This window comes from Hoplias malabaricus, chromosome 9 (assembly GCF_029633855.1).
Source record: "Hoplias malabaricus isolate fHopMal1 chromosome 9, fHopMal1.hap1, whole genome shotgun sequence".
NCBI classification, from domain to species: Eukaryota; Metazoa; Chordata; class Actinopteri; order Characiformes; family Erythrinidae; genus Hoplias; species Hoplias malabaricus.
In genome coordinates this window covers 44,545,608-44,560,092 of record NC_089808.1, presented here as the reverse complement: position 1 = coordinate 44,560,092, position 14,485 = coordinate 44,545,608, and the positions used below count along the sequence as shown (strand labels likewise).

The 14,485-nt window shown below is 48.9% G+C and overlaps 1 protein-coding gene and 1 pseudogene across 1 annotated transcript; both read right to left on the bottom strand.

The window, feature by feature from the left end:
• Positions 1-2,646: 2,646 nt before the first annotated feature.
• The window catches only part of LOC136706705 (hemicentin-1-like), a 34,507-nt pseudogene continuing 22,668 nt past the window's right edge, over positions 2,647-14,485 (bottom strand).
• LOC136707217 (complement component C1q receptor-like) lies at positions 6,328-14,070 on the bottom strand. The gene is made up of 6 exons (XM_066681166.1): positions 14,003-14,070; positions 13,081-13,200; positions 11,899-12,033; positions 9,182-9,301; positions 8,832-8,957; positions 6,328-6,539 (listed from the first exon to the last, which is right to left on the bottom strand). The coding sequence occupies exons 3-6, from the start codon at positions 11,990-11,992 to the stop codon at positions 6,328-6,330; spliced, it is 552 nt and encodes a 183-aa protein (XP_066537263.1). The 5' UTR covers positions 11,993-12,033; positions 13,081-13,200; positions 14,003-14,070.

Below are 14,485 nucleotides of genomic sequence, written 5' to 3'. Positions count from 1 at the left end.
AGGAGGGGTCAGTAGGGGAATGTGGAGAGGGAGCTGAGGAGGGGTCAGTAGGGGAATGTGGAGATGGAGCTGAGGAGGGGTCAGTAGGGGAATGTGGAGATAGAGCTGAGGAGGGGTCAGTAGGGGAATGTGGGATGGAGCTGAGGAGGGGTCAGTAGGGGAATGTGGAGACGGAGCTGAGGAGGGGTCAGTAGGGTATTGTGGAGATGGAGCTGAGGAGGGGTCAGTAGGGGAATGTGGAGAGGGAGCTGAGGAGGGGTCAGTAGGGGAATGTGAGACGGAGCTGAGGAGGGGTCAGTAGGGGAATGTGGAGACGGAGCTGAGGAGGGGTCAGTAGGGGAATGTGGAGACGGAGTTGAGGAGGGGTCAGTAGAGGAATGTGGAGACGGAGCTGAGGAGAGGTCAGTAGAGGAATGAGGAGACGGAGCTGAGGAGGGGTCAGTAGAGGAATGAGGAGACGGAGCTGAGGAGGGGTCAGTAGAGGAATGTGGAGACGGAGCTGAGGAGGGATCAGTAGGGGAATGTGGAAATAGAGCTGAGGAGGGGTCTGTAGAGGAATGAGGAGACGGAGCTGAGGAGGGGTCAGTAGAGGAATGAGGAGACGGAGCTGAGGAGGGGTCAGTAGGGGAATGTGGAGACGGAGCTGAGGAGGGGTCAGTAGGGGAATGTGAGACGGAGCTGAGGAGGGGTCAGTAGGGGAATGTGAGACGGAGCTGAGGAGGGGTCAGTAGGGGAATGTGAGACGGAGCTGAGGAGGGGTCAGTAGGGGAATGTGAGACGGAGCTGAGGAGGGGTCAGTAGGGGAATGTGAGACGGAGCTGAGGAGGGGTCAGTAGGGGAATGTGTAGACGGAGCTGAGGAGGGGTCAGTAGGGGAATGTGTAGACGGAGCTGAGGAGGGGTCAGTAGGGGAATGTGAGATGGAGCTGAGGAGGGGTCAGTAGAGGAATGAGGAGACGGAGCTGAGGAGGGGTCAGTAGAGGAATGAGGAGACGGAGCTGAGGAGGGGTCAGTAGAGGAATGAGGAGACGGAGCTGAGGAGGGGTCAGTAGGGGAATGTGGAGACGGAGCTGAGGAGGGGTCAGTAGGGGAATGTGAGACGGAGCTGAGGAGGGGTCAGTAGGGGAATGTGAGACGGAGCTGAGGAGGGGTCAGTAGGGGAATGTGAGACGGAGCTGAGGAGGGGTCAGTAGGGGAATGTGAGACGGAGATGAGGAGGGGTCAGTAGGGGAATGTAAGACGGAGCTGAGGAGGGGTCAGTAGAGGAATGAGGAGACAGAGCTGAGGAGGGGTCAGTAGAGGAATGAGGAGACGGAGCTGAGGAGGGGTCAGTAGAGGAATGAGGAGACGGAGCTGAGGAGGGGTCAGTAGGGGAATGTGGAGACGGACCTGAGGAGGGGTCAGTAGGGGAATGTGAGATGGAGCTGAGGAGGGGTCAGTAGAGGAATGTGGAGACGGAGCTGAGGAGGGGTCAGTAGGGGAATGTGGAGACGGAGCTGAGGAGGGGTCAGTAGGGGAATGTGAGATGGAGCTGAGGAGGGGTCAGTAGGGGAATGTGGAGACGGAGCTGAGGAGGGGTCAGTAGGGGAATGTGGAGACGGAGCTGAGGAGGGGTCAGTAGGGGAATGTGAGATGGAGCTGAGGAGGGGTCAGTAGGGGAATGTGAGATGGAGCTGAGGAGGGGTCAGTAGGGGAATGTGGAGACGGAGCTGAGGAGGGGTCAGTAGGGGAATGTGAGATGGAGCTGAGGAGGGGTCAGTAGGGGAATGTGAGACGGAGCTGAGGAGGGGTCAGTAGGGGAATGTGGAGACGGACCTGAGGAGGGGTCAGTAGGGGAATGTGGAGACGGAGCTGAGGAGGGGTCAGTAGGGGAATGTGAGACGGAGCTGAGGAGGGGTCAGTAGGGGAATGTGAGACGGAGCTGAGGAGGGGTCAGTAGGGGAATGTGGAGACGGACCTGAGGAGGGGTCAGTAGGGGAATGTGGAGACGGAGCTGAGGAGGGGTCAGTAGGGGAATGTGGAGACGGAGCTGAGGAGGGGTCAGTAGGGGAATGTGAGATGGAGCTGAGGAGGGGTCAGTAGAGGAATGTGGAGACGGAGCTGAGGAGGGGTCAGTAGGGGAATGTGGAGACGGAGCTGAGGAGGGGTCAGTAGGGGAATGTGGAGACGGAGCTGAGGAGGGGTCAGTAGGGGAATGTGAGATGGAGCTGAGGAGGGGTCAGTAGAGGAATGTGGAGACGGACCTGAGGAGGGGTCAGTAGGGGAATGTGGAGACGGAGCTGAGGAGGGGTCAGTAGGGGAATGTGAGATGGAGCTGAGGAGGGGTCAGTAGGGGAATGTGGAGACGGAGCTGAGGAGCGGTCAGTAGGGGAATGTGGAGACGGAGTTGAGGAGGGGTCAGTAGGGGAATGTGGAGACGGAGTTGAGGAGGGGTCAGTAGGGGAATGTGGAGATGGAGCTGAGGAGGGGTCAGTAGGGGAATGTGGAGACGGAGCTGAGGAGGGGTCAGTAGGGGAATGTGTAGACGGAGCTGAGGAGGGGTCAGTAGGGGAATGTGTAGACGGAGCTGAGGAGGGGTCAGTAGGGGAATGTGAGATGGAGCTGAGGAGGGGTCAGTAGGGGAATGTGGAGATGGAAGAGAGGAGGGTTAGAAGGGGAATGTAGAGACAGAGATGTAAATGATGAATATACTTTGATGAGTGATGCGACCATGTTGTGAGAGTGTTGTTGCTTCTACTCTGAGCCGTACAAGTCCAGAATGATTTAGTGATCTTGTAGTGAAAATAATGCCCCGTCCGTCTTGACTTTTGATGCCAAAATGCTGACCTTTGACCTCACCAATTTGCTCCAGGATGGTGAAGGACGTTCTCTCTTGCAGAAACCCAGCCTCGGAAAAGGCGGAAAGGCGAATTACATTGTGTTGAGCTGGAATTCCCAACGGAAGAGTTAGAAGCTTATACTGAAGTATAAGTGGAATACCAGCAGCACAGTTTGGGGAACAGGGTTTATAACAGGTTCTGTGGGGGAGAAAAACGGTTTCACAGAGAGGAAAACTGACTGTTGGTTGTACGTAAACATCCAAACGTTCTGGTGAGGATTCCATGCACTCACTCCACAGTTTTGCGGTAAGAATTTAATGCTTATGCTGGAAACGACTGTGATATTGTAGGACTTCTGTTCTAGTCGTGGATAATAATAAATACCATGTCTGAACACAGTCTCTCATAAACATACTTGGCACCAGAGCACAGTCAATGAACAACTTTTTTTTTGTTCTAAGGCAAAATATTTTGATTCTGGTTGTTAGTTGGATCAGACGGTGAGCAAAGCTGCCAGACTCACCTGGTAGGCCCAAATGTATAGTTAGGGCTTTCAATCAAAGGCTGGTGGAGGACTCTGTCCAGAAGGAATTCAATTCTCACCTCAGAGAGAACTTCCCACATGTTCTAGAGGAGGTAGGGGACAGTCCGAGTGGTCCCTACTCAAGACCTCCATTGTGCAAGCAGGTGCATATAGTTCTGGTAAAATCTTCCAAAGGAATGTGATGAGGAGGAGCTGAACCAAAACAAAGCTCTAAATTTACCTGTGAATCTACGTCCCCACCCTCACCTACGGTCATGACTTTGGTTAGTGACACAAAGAACGCGATCATGGAAACAAGCTTGTTTTATATTGAAGTAACAAGTGCAGTAACACTGGTCTAACCCTGCGTGGCGCTGTAGAGGGTTGGTCCATTATCTTGCTCTTGTTTTCAATACATTTTTTCACTCTGTGTTGCTCTCCTCTGTAATGCGTGACGGCACAGCTTTTAAATTCTGTTTTACTAATAACACAAATCTAGCACAGTCCTCATTGACCGTGGTTGTTGGGTGTGATGCTGGTGCAGTGGTTATTTTTTTTTTTTTTATTATTATCGTTACACTTATATAGCGCCTTTCTAGACACCCAAGGACGCTTTACAATCTACACTACTCAGAACGCTCAATTCACACACACTGGCGAGAAGCGGCAGCCAAACGCGCACAGCGTACTCTCAACCAGAAACGACCGTCCACCTGGAGGACTGCATCGGGCACTAGGGTTTAACCCAGGACAGAGCGCCAATCCATATCTGGGCTCACACATACAGACATTCATTCACACACCAGGACAGTTATTAGAGAAGCCAATTCACCTACCCTCCATGTTTTTGGACTGTGGGAGGAAACCGGAGCCCCCGGAGGAAACCCACGCAGACACGGGGAGAACATGGAAACTCCACCCAGATGGGACTTGAACCCAAGATCCCAGCGCTGGGAGGCGAACGTGCTAACCACCAAGCCACCGTGCCGTGGTGTTTTTTTTTTTTTAATTTGAGAAGCATATATGTGTATGATAACCTTTATTATGTTTCACTAATTGTCAGTTTCTGTATTTTCTGATGCTGTATCCAGCGCACACGAGAACATAGAGACCATACAGAGCCCTGATTACCAGGGGGTTTTCACACATTTCTGCTGCTGTTGGTGATGATAACGATATGATAAATGAAGATATTAAAAGATCATTATTGTTTGAACAGATTTTCACTGGAAGGTTTAGAAGTTTATATGTTTATAGTTTAGGTGTTTATATGTTTGGCGGCACGATGGCGAAGCAGGTAGGTGTCGCAGTCACACAGCTCCAGGGACATGGAGGTTGTGAGTTCGATTCCCGCTCCGGATGACTGTCTATGAGGGGTATGGTGTGTTCTCTGTGTCTGCGTGGGTTTCCTCTGGGTGACTGTCTGTGAGGGGTGTGGTGTGTTCTCTCTGTGTCTGCGTGGGTTTCCTCCGGGTGACTGTCTGTGAGGAGTGTGGTGTGTTCTCCGTGTCTGCGTGGGTTTCCTCCGGGTGACTGTCTGTGAGGAGTGTGGTGTGTTCTCTCTGTGTCTGCGTGGGTTTCCTCCAAGTGACTGTCTGTGAGGAGTGTGGTGTGTTCTCTCTGTGTCTGCATGGGTTTCCTCTGGGTGACTGTCTGTGAGGAGTGTGGTGTGTTCTCCCTGTGTCTGCGTGGGTTTCCTCCGGGTGACTGTCTGTGAGGAGTGTGGTGTGTTCTCTCTGTGTCTGCGTGGGTTTCCTCCGGGTGACTGTCTGTGAGGAGTGTGGTGTGTTCTCTCTGTGTCTGCATGGGTTTCCTCCGGGTGACTGTCTGTGAGGAGTGTGGTGAGTTCTCCCTGTGTCTGCATGGGTTTCCTCCGGGTGACTGTCTCTGAGGAGTGTGGTGTGTTCTCTGTGTCTGCGTGGGTTTCCTCCGGGTGCTCCGATTTCCTCCCACAGTCCAAAAACACACGTTGGTAGGTGGATTGGTGACTCAAAAGTGTCCGTAGGTGTGAGTGTGTGAGTGAATGTGCATCTGTGTGTCTGTGTTGCCCTGTGAAGGACTGGCGCCCCCTCTAGGGTGTATTCCCGCCTAGCACCCAATGATTCTAGGTAGGCTCTGGACCCACCGCGACCCTGATCTGGATAAGGGTTACAGACAATGAATGAATGAATGTTTATATGTTCCTATTTCACACGTTTATATATTTACAGTTAAAATAGCAGTAAATTACATTCACTATTCCATAGTAAGGGTCCAGATCCAGTTACCTGTCAAAGTGAGAGCTGTTTATCTGTTTACTCAGTGTTATTTTGGTAAATAAAGCAGGACTTACCCAGGACTGCCTCCTCTCTCATAACTGGCAGGACATGGAGTGTCCAAACACCGATAGCTCCCCCGTGTGTTAAAGCACATCTGGCTTGGTCCACAGCGCACCTTCTGCTCAGTACATTCATCAACATCTGGAAGAAGAATTTTGACTAATTCTTTTAAGCTGAAAAGTTTTGACTTCATCTCATTTTCAAAACCAGAGATTTTAATGAAACTAATTAAATAAATCTATACAATATCAATGTGATTACTTCATATGATGATGTATTTAATGTCTGCACCAATACTCTGTTATTAATGCAGATATTAGGGGTCTCACCTTGGCAGTTTCGACCGTTTGGTAAAATCCGAAATCCCGTTGGACAGAAACACTGGAAACTTCCATCTGTGTTTCTGCACTGATGCTGACACGGCTTTCTGACCACACACTCGTCAACATCTGTCCAGAGTAAAAAGAGGAAACTCTGGCAGGGGTTTTATGTGGTTGCAATAACTACAGAGAAGGACTGGATGATAGCACATACTGAATAGCACATCTGGAAAGTGTATTGCATTTTAGAACAGCACAGCTGACTCACACTCACCTACACATATGTGGTTTTTAAGGATGAATCCTGGGGCACAGCTGTGCATTGTTTGCTGAATTGGACCCTGGCTTTCAGACTGTGTCCTGGTCAAGAACGGCCAGTTCTGAGTGGAAAGGAGTTGTGGACGCAGTCTGGTCCAGGGCCGTGTTCTGTTTGTCGAGATTCTCCCTCTGTCCAAACTGGCACAGGAACATCCGTCTCCAAGCAGCACCGAACCGACTGGACACACGCAGCGGAAACTTCCCGGGACGTTTCGACACAGATGCGCACACGGACTTGGAATCTGAATACATTCATCAATATCTGACCAGCACAGACAAACGTTAGGCCCTCACACACACACACACACACACACTGATATCTACAGAACATTACTGTATTCATGTGTTATCAAAATTCATCAAAGCTGTAAATAAAATGCAAAATTCAATTCACTTCAGACATTCCACATTTTTTATTAAATCAATTAATCATAAATAAATAAATAGATAATTCATTACAATAAATGAATGTAAATATATTTTCTTGTGTCTGTTTTTTGTGTCATTCCTGAACAGAAATAATCTTGAAAATGAAATCGGATTCCAGAAATGTGAACAGGACAAACATTTATCGGCGGTCATTGATTTTATTATCTCACCTGCACATGGTCGTCCCACCCCCTGAGACCGGAAGCCTCTCGGACACACACACACAAAACCCCCGTGTGTGTTCTGACAAATCTGTGTGTATCGGCATGAGTGACTTCCATCCTCACACTCGTCTATATCTACAACACGCATGATTTAATAATCAGTAATTAATGATAATCATTCATTCATTATCTGTAATCCTTATCCAATTCAGGGTCGCGGTGGTTCCAGAGCCTACCTGGAATCATTGGCGGGGAATACACCCTACAGGGGGCGCCTGTCCTTCACAGGGCAACACAGACACACACACACACTCACACCTACGAACACTTTTGAGTCGCCAATCCACCTACCAACGTGTGTTTTTGGACTGTAGGAGGAAACCGGAGCACCCGGAGGAAACCCATGCAGACACAGGGAGAACACACCACACTCCTCACAGACAGTCACCTGGAGGAAACCCACGCAGACACAGGGAGAACACACCACACTCCTCACAGACAGTCACCCGGAGGAAACCCACACAGACACAGAGAGAACACACCACACTCCTCACAGTCACCCGGAGGAAACCCACGCAGACACAGGGAGAACTCACCACACTCCTCACAGACAGTCACCCGGAGGAAACCCACACAGACACAGAGAGAACACACCACACTCCTCACAGTCACCCGGAGGAAACCCACGCAGACACAGGGAGAACTCACCACACTCCTCACAGACAGTCACCTGGAGGAAACCCACGCAGACACAGAGAGAACACACCACACTCCTCACAGACAGTCACCCGGAGGAAACCCACACAGACACAGAGAGAACACACCACACTCCTCACAGACAGTCACCCGGAGGAAACCCACGCAGACACAGGGAGAACACACCACACTCCTCACAGACAGTCACCCGGAGGAAACCCACGCAGACACAGGGAGAACACACCACACTCCTCACAGACAGTCACCTGGAGGAAACCCACGCAGACACAGAGAGAACACACCACACTCCTCACAGACAGTCACCCGGAGGAAACCCACACAGACACAGAGAGAACACACCACACTCCTCACAGACAGTCACCCGGAGGAAACCCACGCAGACACAGGGAGAACACACCACACTCCTCACAGACAGTCACCCGGAGGAAACCCACACAGACACAGAGAGAACACACCACACTCCTCACAGTCACCCGGAGGAAACCCACGCAGACACAGGGAGAACACACCACACTCCTCACAGACAGTCACCTGGAGGAAACCCACGCAGACACAGAGAGAACACACCACACTCCTCACAGTCACCCGGAGGAAACCCACGCAGACACAGGGAGAACACACCACACTCCTCACAGACAGTCACCTGGAGGAAACCCACGCAGACACAGAGAGAACACACCACACTCCTCACAGACAGTCACCCGGAGGAAACCCACACAGACACAGAGAGAACACACCACACTCCTCACAGACAGTCACCCGGAGGAAACCCACGCAGACACAGGGAGAACACACCACACTCCTCACAGACAGTCACCCGGAGGAAACCCACACAGACACAGAGAGAACACACCACACTCCTCACAGTCACCCGGAGGAAACCCACGCAGACACAGGGAGAACACACCACACTCCTCACAGACAGTCACCTGGAGGAAACCCACGCAGACACAGAGAACACACCACACTCCTCACAGACAGTCACCTGGAGGAAACCCACGCAGACACAGAGAGAACACACCACACTCCTCACAGACAGTCACCCGGAGGAAACCCACACAGACAGAGAGAGAACACACCACACTCCTCACAGACAGTCACCCGGAGCGGGAATCGAACCCACAACCTCCAGGCCCCTGGAGCTGTGTGACTGCGACACTACCTGCTGTGCCACCGTGCCGCCCTAATGTTAATCAGTAATAATTAATATTGATGATGACTGACCTGAGCACACGCCGCTCTCTGATTGGATGGTTCCAGATGGACAGATTTCAAAACACTGATATCCACCATCTGTGTTTCTACAATCCTGATTACCTGCACACACACTCTGTAAACACTCATTTATATCTGCCCACACACACACACACACGCACACACACAAGTGCATAATTTCAATAAAATATGTCTATATAATAAATCAGTTGATAATGATAATAATAACAATGATAAGAATAATACAAAAGTTACTAATAAAAACAACGACAAAAACAACAACTATTATAATATAGAAAAGTTTCTTAAAACCCATTTCTGGGTCCAGGTTTTTTAATAATGTCCAGAGAGAAACTGACCAATGCAGCGATGTCCGTGTGGTTTAAATCCACTTCGACACACACAGCGAAATGATCCGAGTGTGTTCACACACTGGTGTTGACACGGAGAAACTGAGGACTCTACACACTCGTCCACATCTGGTCATAAAAACAATATTATTACAGTTTTTCTGAGCTGTGACCCATCCTCAGAGCAAAAGTATCAAGGGATAAATAACATTTAACCAATTAATCACTTGTTTAAAAAATAATAAAAAAAAACTATTCACCTTTAGCACACATCTCATATCTGACGCTAAATAAATTCTCACTCAGAGATTCTCACCCCTGCTGCACTGTGAGGCCAAACACAGGTAACAAAGGGTTAACACAACTGTTGTCCCTTTTAACACACAGCAGGTGAAACCCCTACACTCCTGGGTCCTTTCAGTAAGTGGCAGGACATGTGCATTGTATAAAGGAGATTCAAAATCCACAAGTTCTGATCATCAGAATATTCAGGAAACACTTCAGTGCTTTAATTATTGAACAGAACACTACTTTATTCTACATTAACTCACCTCATCTCATCTCATCTCATCATCTTTTCCGCTTGTCGCAGTGGCTGCGGGGCGAGCAAAGAAGCCCAGACGTCTCTGTCCCGCACAACATCCACCAATCCCTCCTGGGGGATCCCCAGGCTTTCCCAGGCCAGCCGGGAGATATAATCCCTCCAGCGTGTCCTGGGTCTACCCCGGGGCCTCCTTCCAGTTGGACGTGCCTGGTATACCTCCAAACCACATCAACTGACTCCTCTCAACACGAAGGAGCAGCGACTCTACTCCGAGCTCCTCCCTAGTCACTGAGCTCCTCGCCCGATCACGGAGAGTACGCCCAGCAACACGTTGGAGAAAGCTCATTTCGGCCACTTCTATCCGCGATCTCATTCTTTTGGTCATTGCCCAGAGCTCATGACCATAGGTTAGAGTGGGGACGTAGACTGACCGGTAAATTGAGAGGTCGATACAGTGACAGTGCGGGACAGTAAGTACTGGAGATGCTGTAAGTCTTGCAGCTTTCCCTACCTTTGGATCCAACTCACCACCAGATGGTGATCAGTTGACAGCTCAGCCCCTCTCTTTGCCCGAGTGTCCAAAACATGGCCTCAGGTCAGAAGACACGCCCACAAAGTCTCTGACCTTTGACCCAGAGTGCTCTGGTACCAAGTACACTTATGAGCAATCTTATGGTGTCTGTTATGGACAAAGCATGACCACTCAGGTTCAGATCAGGAAGTCGTTCCTTCTAATCACTCCTCTCCAGGATTCCCAGTCAATGCCAGTGTGAGCATTGAAGTCCCCCAGCAAAACAATTGAGTCAGTGCATGGAATCCTCTCTAGAACTCCCCTCACTGCCTCCAAGAATGCTGAATACTCTGAGCTGCTGTTCGGGGCATGCACACCCAAAACAGTCCAAGTTTTCCTCTCTGCAAGCCGGAGCCGCATTGAGGCGGCCCTCTCGTTTACTGAGACAAACTCCAGCTGTACAGGCGCCAGCCGGGGACTTGTGAGTATCCCCACATCCGCCCGGCACCTCTCACCTTGTGCAACTCCTGAGTAGGAGAGAGACCACCCCTATCGAGGAGTTTGGTTCCAGAGCCTACACTGTGTGTGGAGATGAGCAAAACTATATCTAGCTGGTATCTCTCAACCTCACACACCATCTCTGGCTCTTTCCCCTCCCCAGTGAAGTTACGTTCACATGCCAAGAACAAGTTTCCGCTGACAAGTGCCATGATGCCAGGGGCCTATTAACCTCACTCTGTGCCCGATTGGCATTGCACCGCACCCCTAGTCTGGATCTTGCGGGTGGTGAGCCCACATGATCCTCCCACGTTGCCATTTCAAGCTGAGCCCAGTTGGGTTACGTGGGCTGCCCGGCCACCAGGCGCTCGCCGTCGGACTCTACCCCCAGGCCTGGTTCCAAGGGTAGGTCCTGGTAACCCTCTCCCGGGCAGGGTACACTGAGTCTTAATGTTTGTACTCATAGGGATGCTTCTTGGATCATGTTTGTCTGGATCCTCACTCCAGACCTTTTCACCATGGGAGACCCTACTGGGAGCTAACAGCTCCCAACGTCATAGCCCTGGAGGTCATGAGACCACACAAGCCCTTCCACCACGACAAGGCCCTGGTCCAGGAAGGGCTATGTTAATCCATTTCATCTCCAGGACTTTTATTGTGTTCTTTTATTCTCCACAGTTGTATAATGAAAGATTACAGAGATCCCCCTCTCCTTTTGGAGAAGAGAATGTAATGAACCTTTAGGGAACACAACTGGACTCTAACACCACTGTCTGTACCTTTAAAGATACACTACACTGTTTGTAGCTTTAAAGATACACTACACAGTTTGTAGCTTTAGTGACAGTGATGTACCCACACTACACCTTTTTGAGAGTTCATTCTTATGAAGAACGAATGACTGTGTATTGTAAATGCAATTAAATATATTACAGTTCATATATTTCTGTTTTTATGCTGGTTTGTAGGATACATTTAAATACTTCAAAACCCTAGTTTTCATAAATAAAAAAGGCAACATTCATGAATATTGATTTTCTACCTTCTGCATCGAGAAAGCAGTGTTTTCTGTTTGATTTTGTAGTGTTTAGTGAAAGTGTAAAACTTGAATAAGATTGTAACAACATCATCGACAACAACAACAGTAACATGGTGGAATAAGTAATGACTGACCTTCACAACTGTCTCCCTTTGAACTGGGTTTGAATCCTGTGCCACACTGCGCCTCACAGCGATACCGACCCACAGTGTTTACACAGCGCTGCATCCAGTGACACGAGTGTGACCCCTGCACACACTCATCTATATCTGAAACAACACACACAAATAAAGTCCTTAAAAAGCCCATTGCTCAAGTTTGTGAATGTATCATTTTCCAAAACTCCCCTTGAAGAAAGACTGAAACATCAGCTGAAACATCACTCTGCACTTTAAGTACGTTAGCATCAGTGGCGGATGCTGGTCTTTCAAGGAGGGGAAGCTCAATTTCGGCCTACATCATAAAATGTGTCGGTTTATTTATACGTAAATTCTACCCTCTGTTCCTTTTCAAGAAAATGATCTGTGACCCTGTCGTACCAACAAGGCGTCTTTTCCAGGGACTTGACTAGTGTCCTCTCAGTGGCCAGCAGAGCTAGGCTTAAACGGCCTTGGTCCATGTGAAGTGTGTCCGTCTGTGCTCCCACGGATCTTTACACCAAAGGATCGCTGATTCGCTCATTTCGCTGTCAATCAAAAAGGGATTCAGCCTCAGACAGATCATCCAATCATCATGCAGAAGCTGAGCGTCCGGGCCAGCCGAGGCCAGCCCACTGCCCCCCAGAGACGCTGAGCGTCCGATGGGCGGGACAAAGCCCAGCATTTATCCAATCACTCGTCTCGTTTTGCTGCACTTCGCTGCTTCGCTATTGAACTCTGTGGACACTCAGCATGATTGAGAGGAAAGCCGCGTCTTTACCAGTGATAAGAAGCTGATTCTGAACAAAAGTTGAGAGCGTTGTAGTGCATATTTATTCAATGACACGTACACACAACAGAATATATTTGATCACTTATTTTTTGACATTTTAGGGGAAGCTGAGTTTCCCTTACAGTCTTAGAGCAATCACCGCTGGTTAGCATGTTACCAGGGTTTGCCCTCTGAAGGTGAAGTGTGTGACATGCTTGAGGTAAAGTGTGTGATGTAATTAATGGTGATTTGTTGGATAGTTTGGTCAGTTTTAGGAGTTTAAGTGTTTGTGTTTGAACGTGAGATTTGTTTGACATGTTTAATGGGTATGTTGTCAACTACTTTGATCATGAGCGTGCACACCCGTGTGCTTGAGGTTGTGTTTAATGTGTTTTCAGTGATCAGACCTTGACAGCTGTTGGAGTTGACAGAGATGCTAAAGCCAGATGGGCAGCTGCAGGTGAAACCCCCGATGACGTTTGAGCAAGAGTGAGAACAAACAGAGTCTAAAGCACATTCATCCTCATCTAAAACAAAAACAAATCATCGTCAATACCATCATAACACTGAGAATTGAATCAGTGTGATTGGATCAGTGTTCACTGCGATTGAATCAGTGTGACTGAATCAGTGTCCACTACAACTGAATCAGTGTTATTGAATCAGTGTCCACTACAATTGAATCAGTATGACTGAATCAGTGTCCACTAAAATTGAATCAGTGTGATTGAATCAATGTTCACTGCGATTGAATCAGTGTGACTGAATCAGTGTCCACTGCGACTGAATCAGTGTGACTGAATCAGAGTTCACTAAAATTGAATCAGTGTGATAGAATCAGTGTTCACTGCGATACTGCGATTGAATCAGTGTGACTGAATCAGTGTTCACTAAAATTGAATCAGTGTGATAGAATCAGTGTTCACTGCGATTAAATCAGTGTGACTAAATCAGTGTCCACTAAAATTGAATCAGTGTGATTGAATCAGTGTCCACTACGATTGAATCAGTGTGATAGAATCAGTGTTCACTGCGATTGAATCAGTGTGACTGAATCAGTGTTCACTGCGATTGAATCAGTGTGACTGAATCAGTGTCCACTACAACTGAATCAGTGTGATTGAATCGGTGTCCACTAAAAATGAATCGGTGTGACTGAATCAGTGTCCACTACAACTGAATCAGTATGATTGAATCAGTGTCCACTGCGATTGAATCAGTGTGACTGAATCAGTGTCCACTGCGATTGAATCAGTGTGACTGAATCTATGTGACTGAATCAGTGTCCATTGGGATTGAATCAGTGTCCACTGTGAATCAGTGATGTACCTGCGCAGTACGATGCCTCATCCAGGACAAAGCCTTTGGGGCAGGTTTCTCCACCTCCTTCTGGAACAGAGAAGTGTCCAGATGTTTACAGAGAGCCTCTAAACACAAACATCTAAAATATTTTGTCAACAGTAAACTGTGACCTGGAGCGAGGAGCTGGACTTTTATCTGGAACTGGACGCTAAGGGTGAAGGAGCTATAAACCGAGTTGATATCACTGACTCGTAGGAGCTGCAACAGTGACCCCTGGCGTTCAGGACCACTCTCGTACATCAGAGAGTGATTACAGCGCACTGTCAGGGGAACAGTGTCCAGCAGGTGGCGCTGAGATGACCAGGAATAAATCTGACCAGGTCCCATCTGGACATATGACTCGTCAAAATCCTAGAAGTTTAGAGACAGGACATACTTCCCATCAGCTTCAGATCTTGCTACATTCCAACACGGCACTGACCGCAGCTTTACCTGTAAATGGAGCTCCGA

Bases quoted from the DNA above. Each gene is read 5' to 3' on its own strand.
- LOC136707217 (XM_066681166.1), bottom strand. From the start codon at position 11,992: ATGCAGCGCTGTGTAAACACTGTGGGTCGGTATCGCTGTGAGGCGCAG. The intron at 9,302-11,898 runs GTCAGTCATTAC...TTTTATGACCAG, and splicing joins AAAGGGAGACAGTTGTGAAG to ATGTGGACGAGTGTGTAGAG. The intron at 8,958-9,181 runs GTCAGTTTCTCT...GTGTGTGGGCAG, and splicing joins ACACGGACATCGCTGCATTG to ATATAAATGAGTGTTTACAG.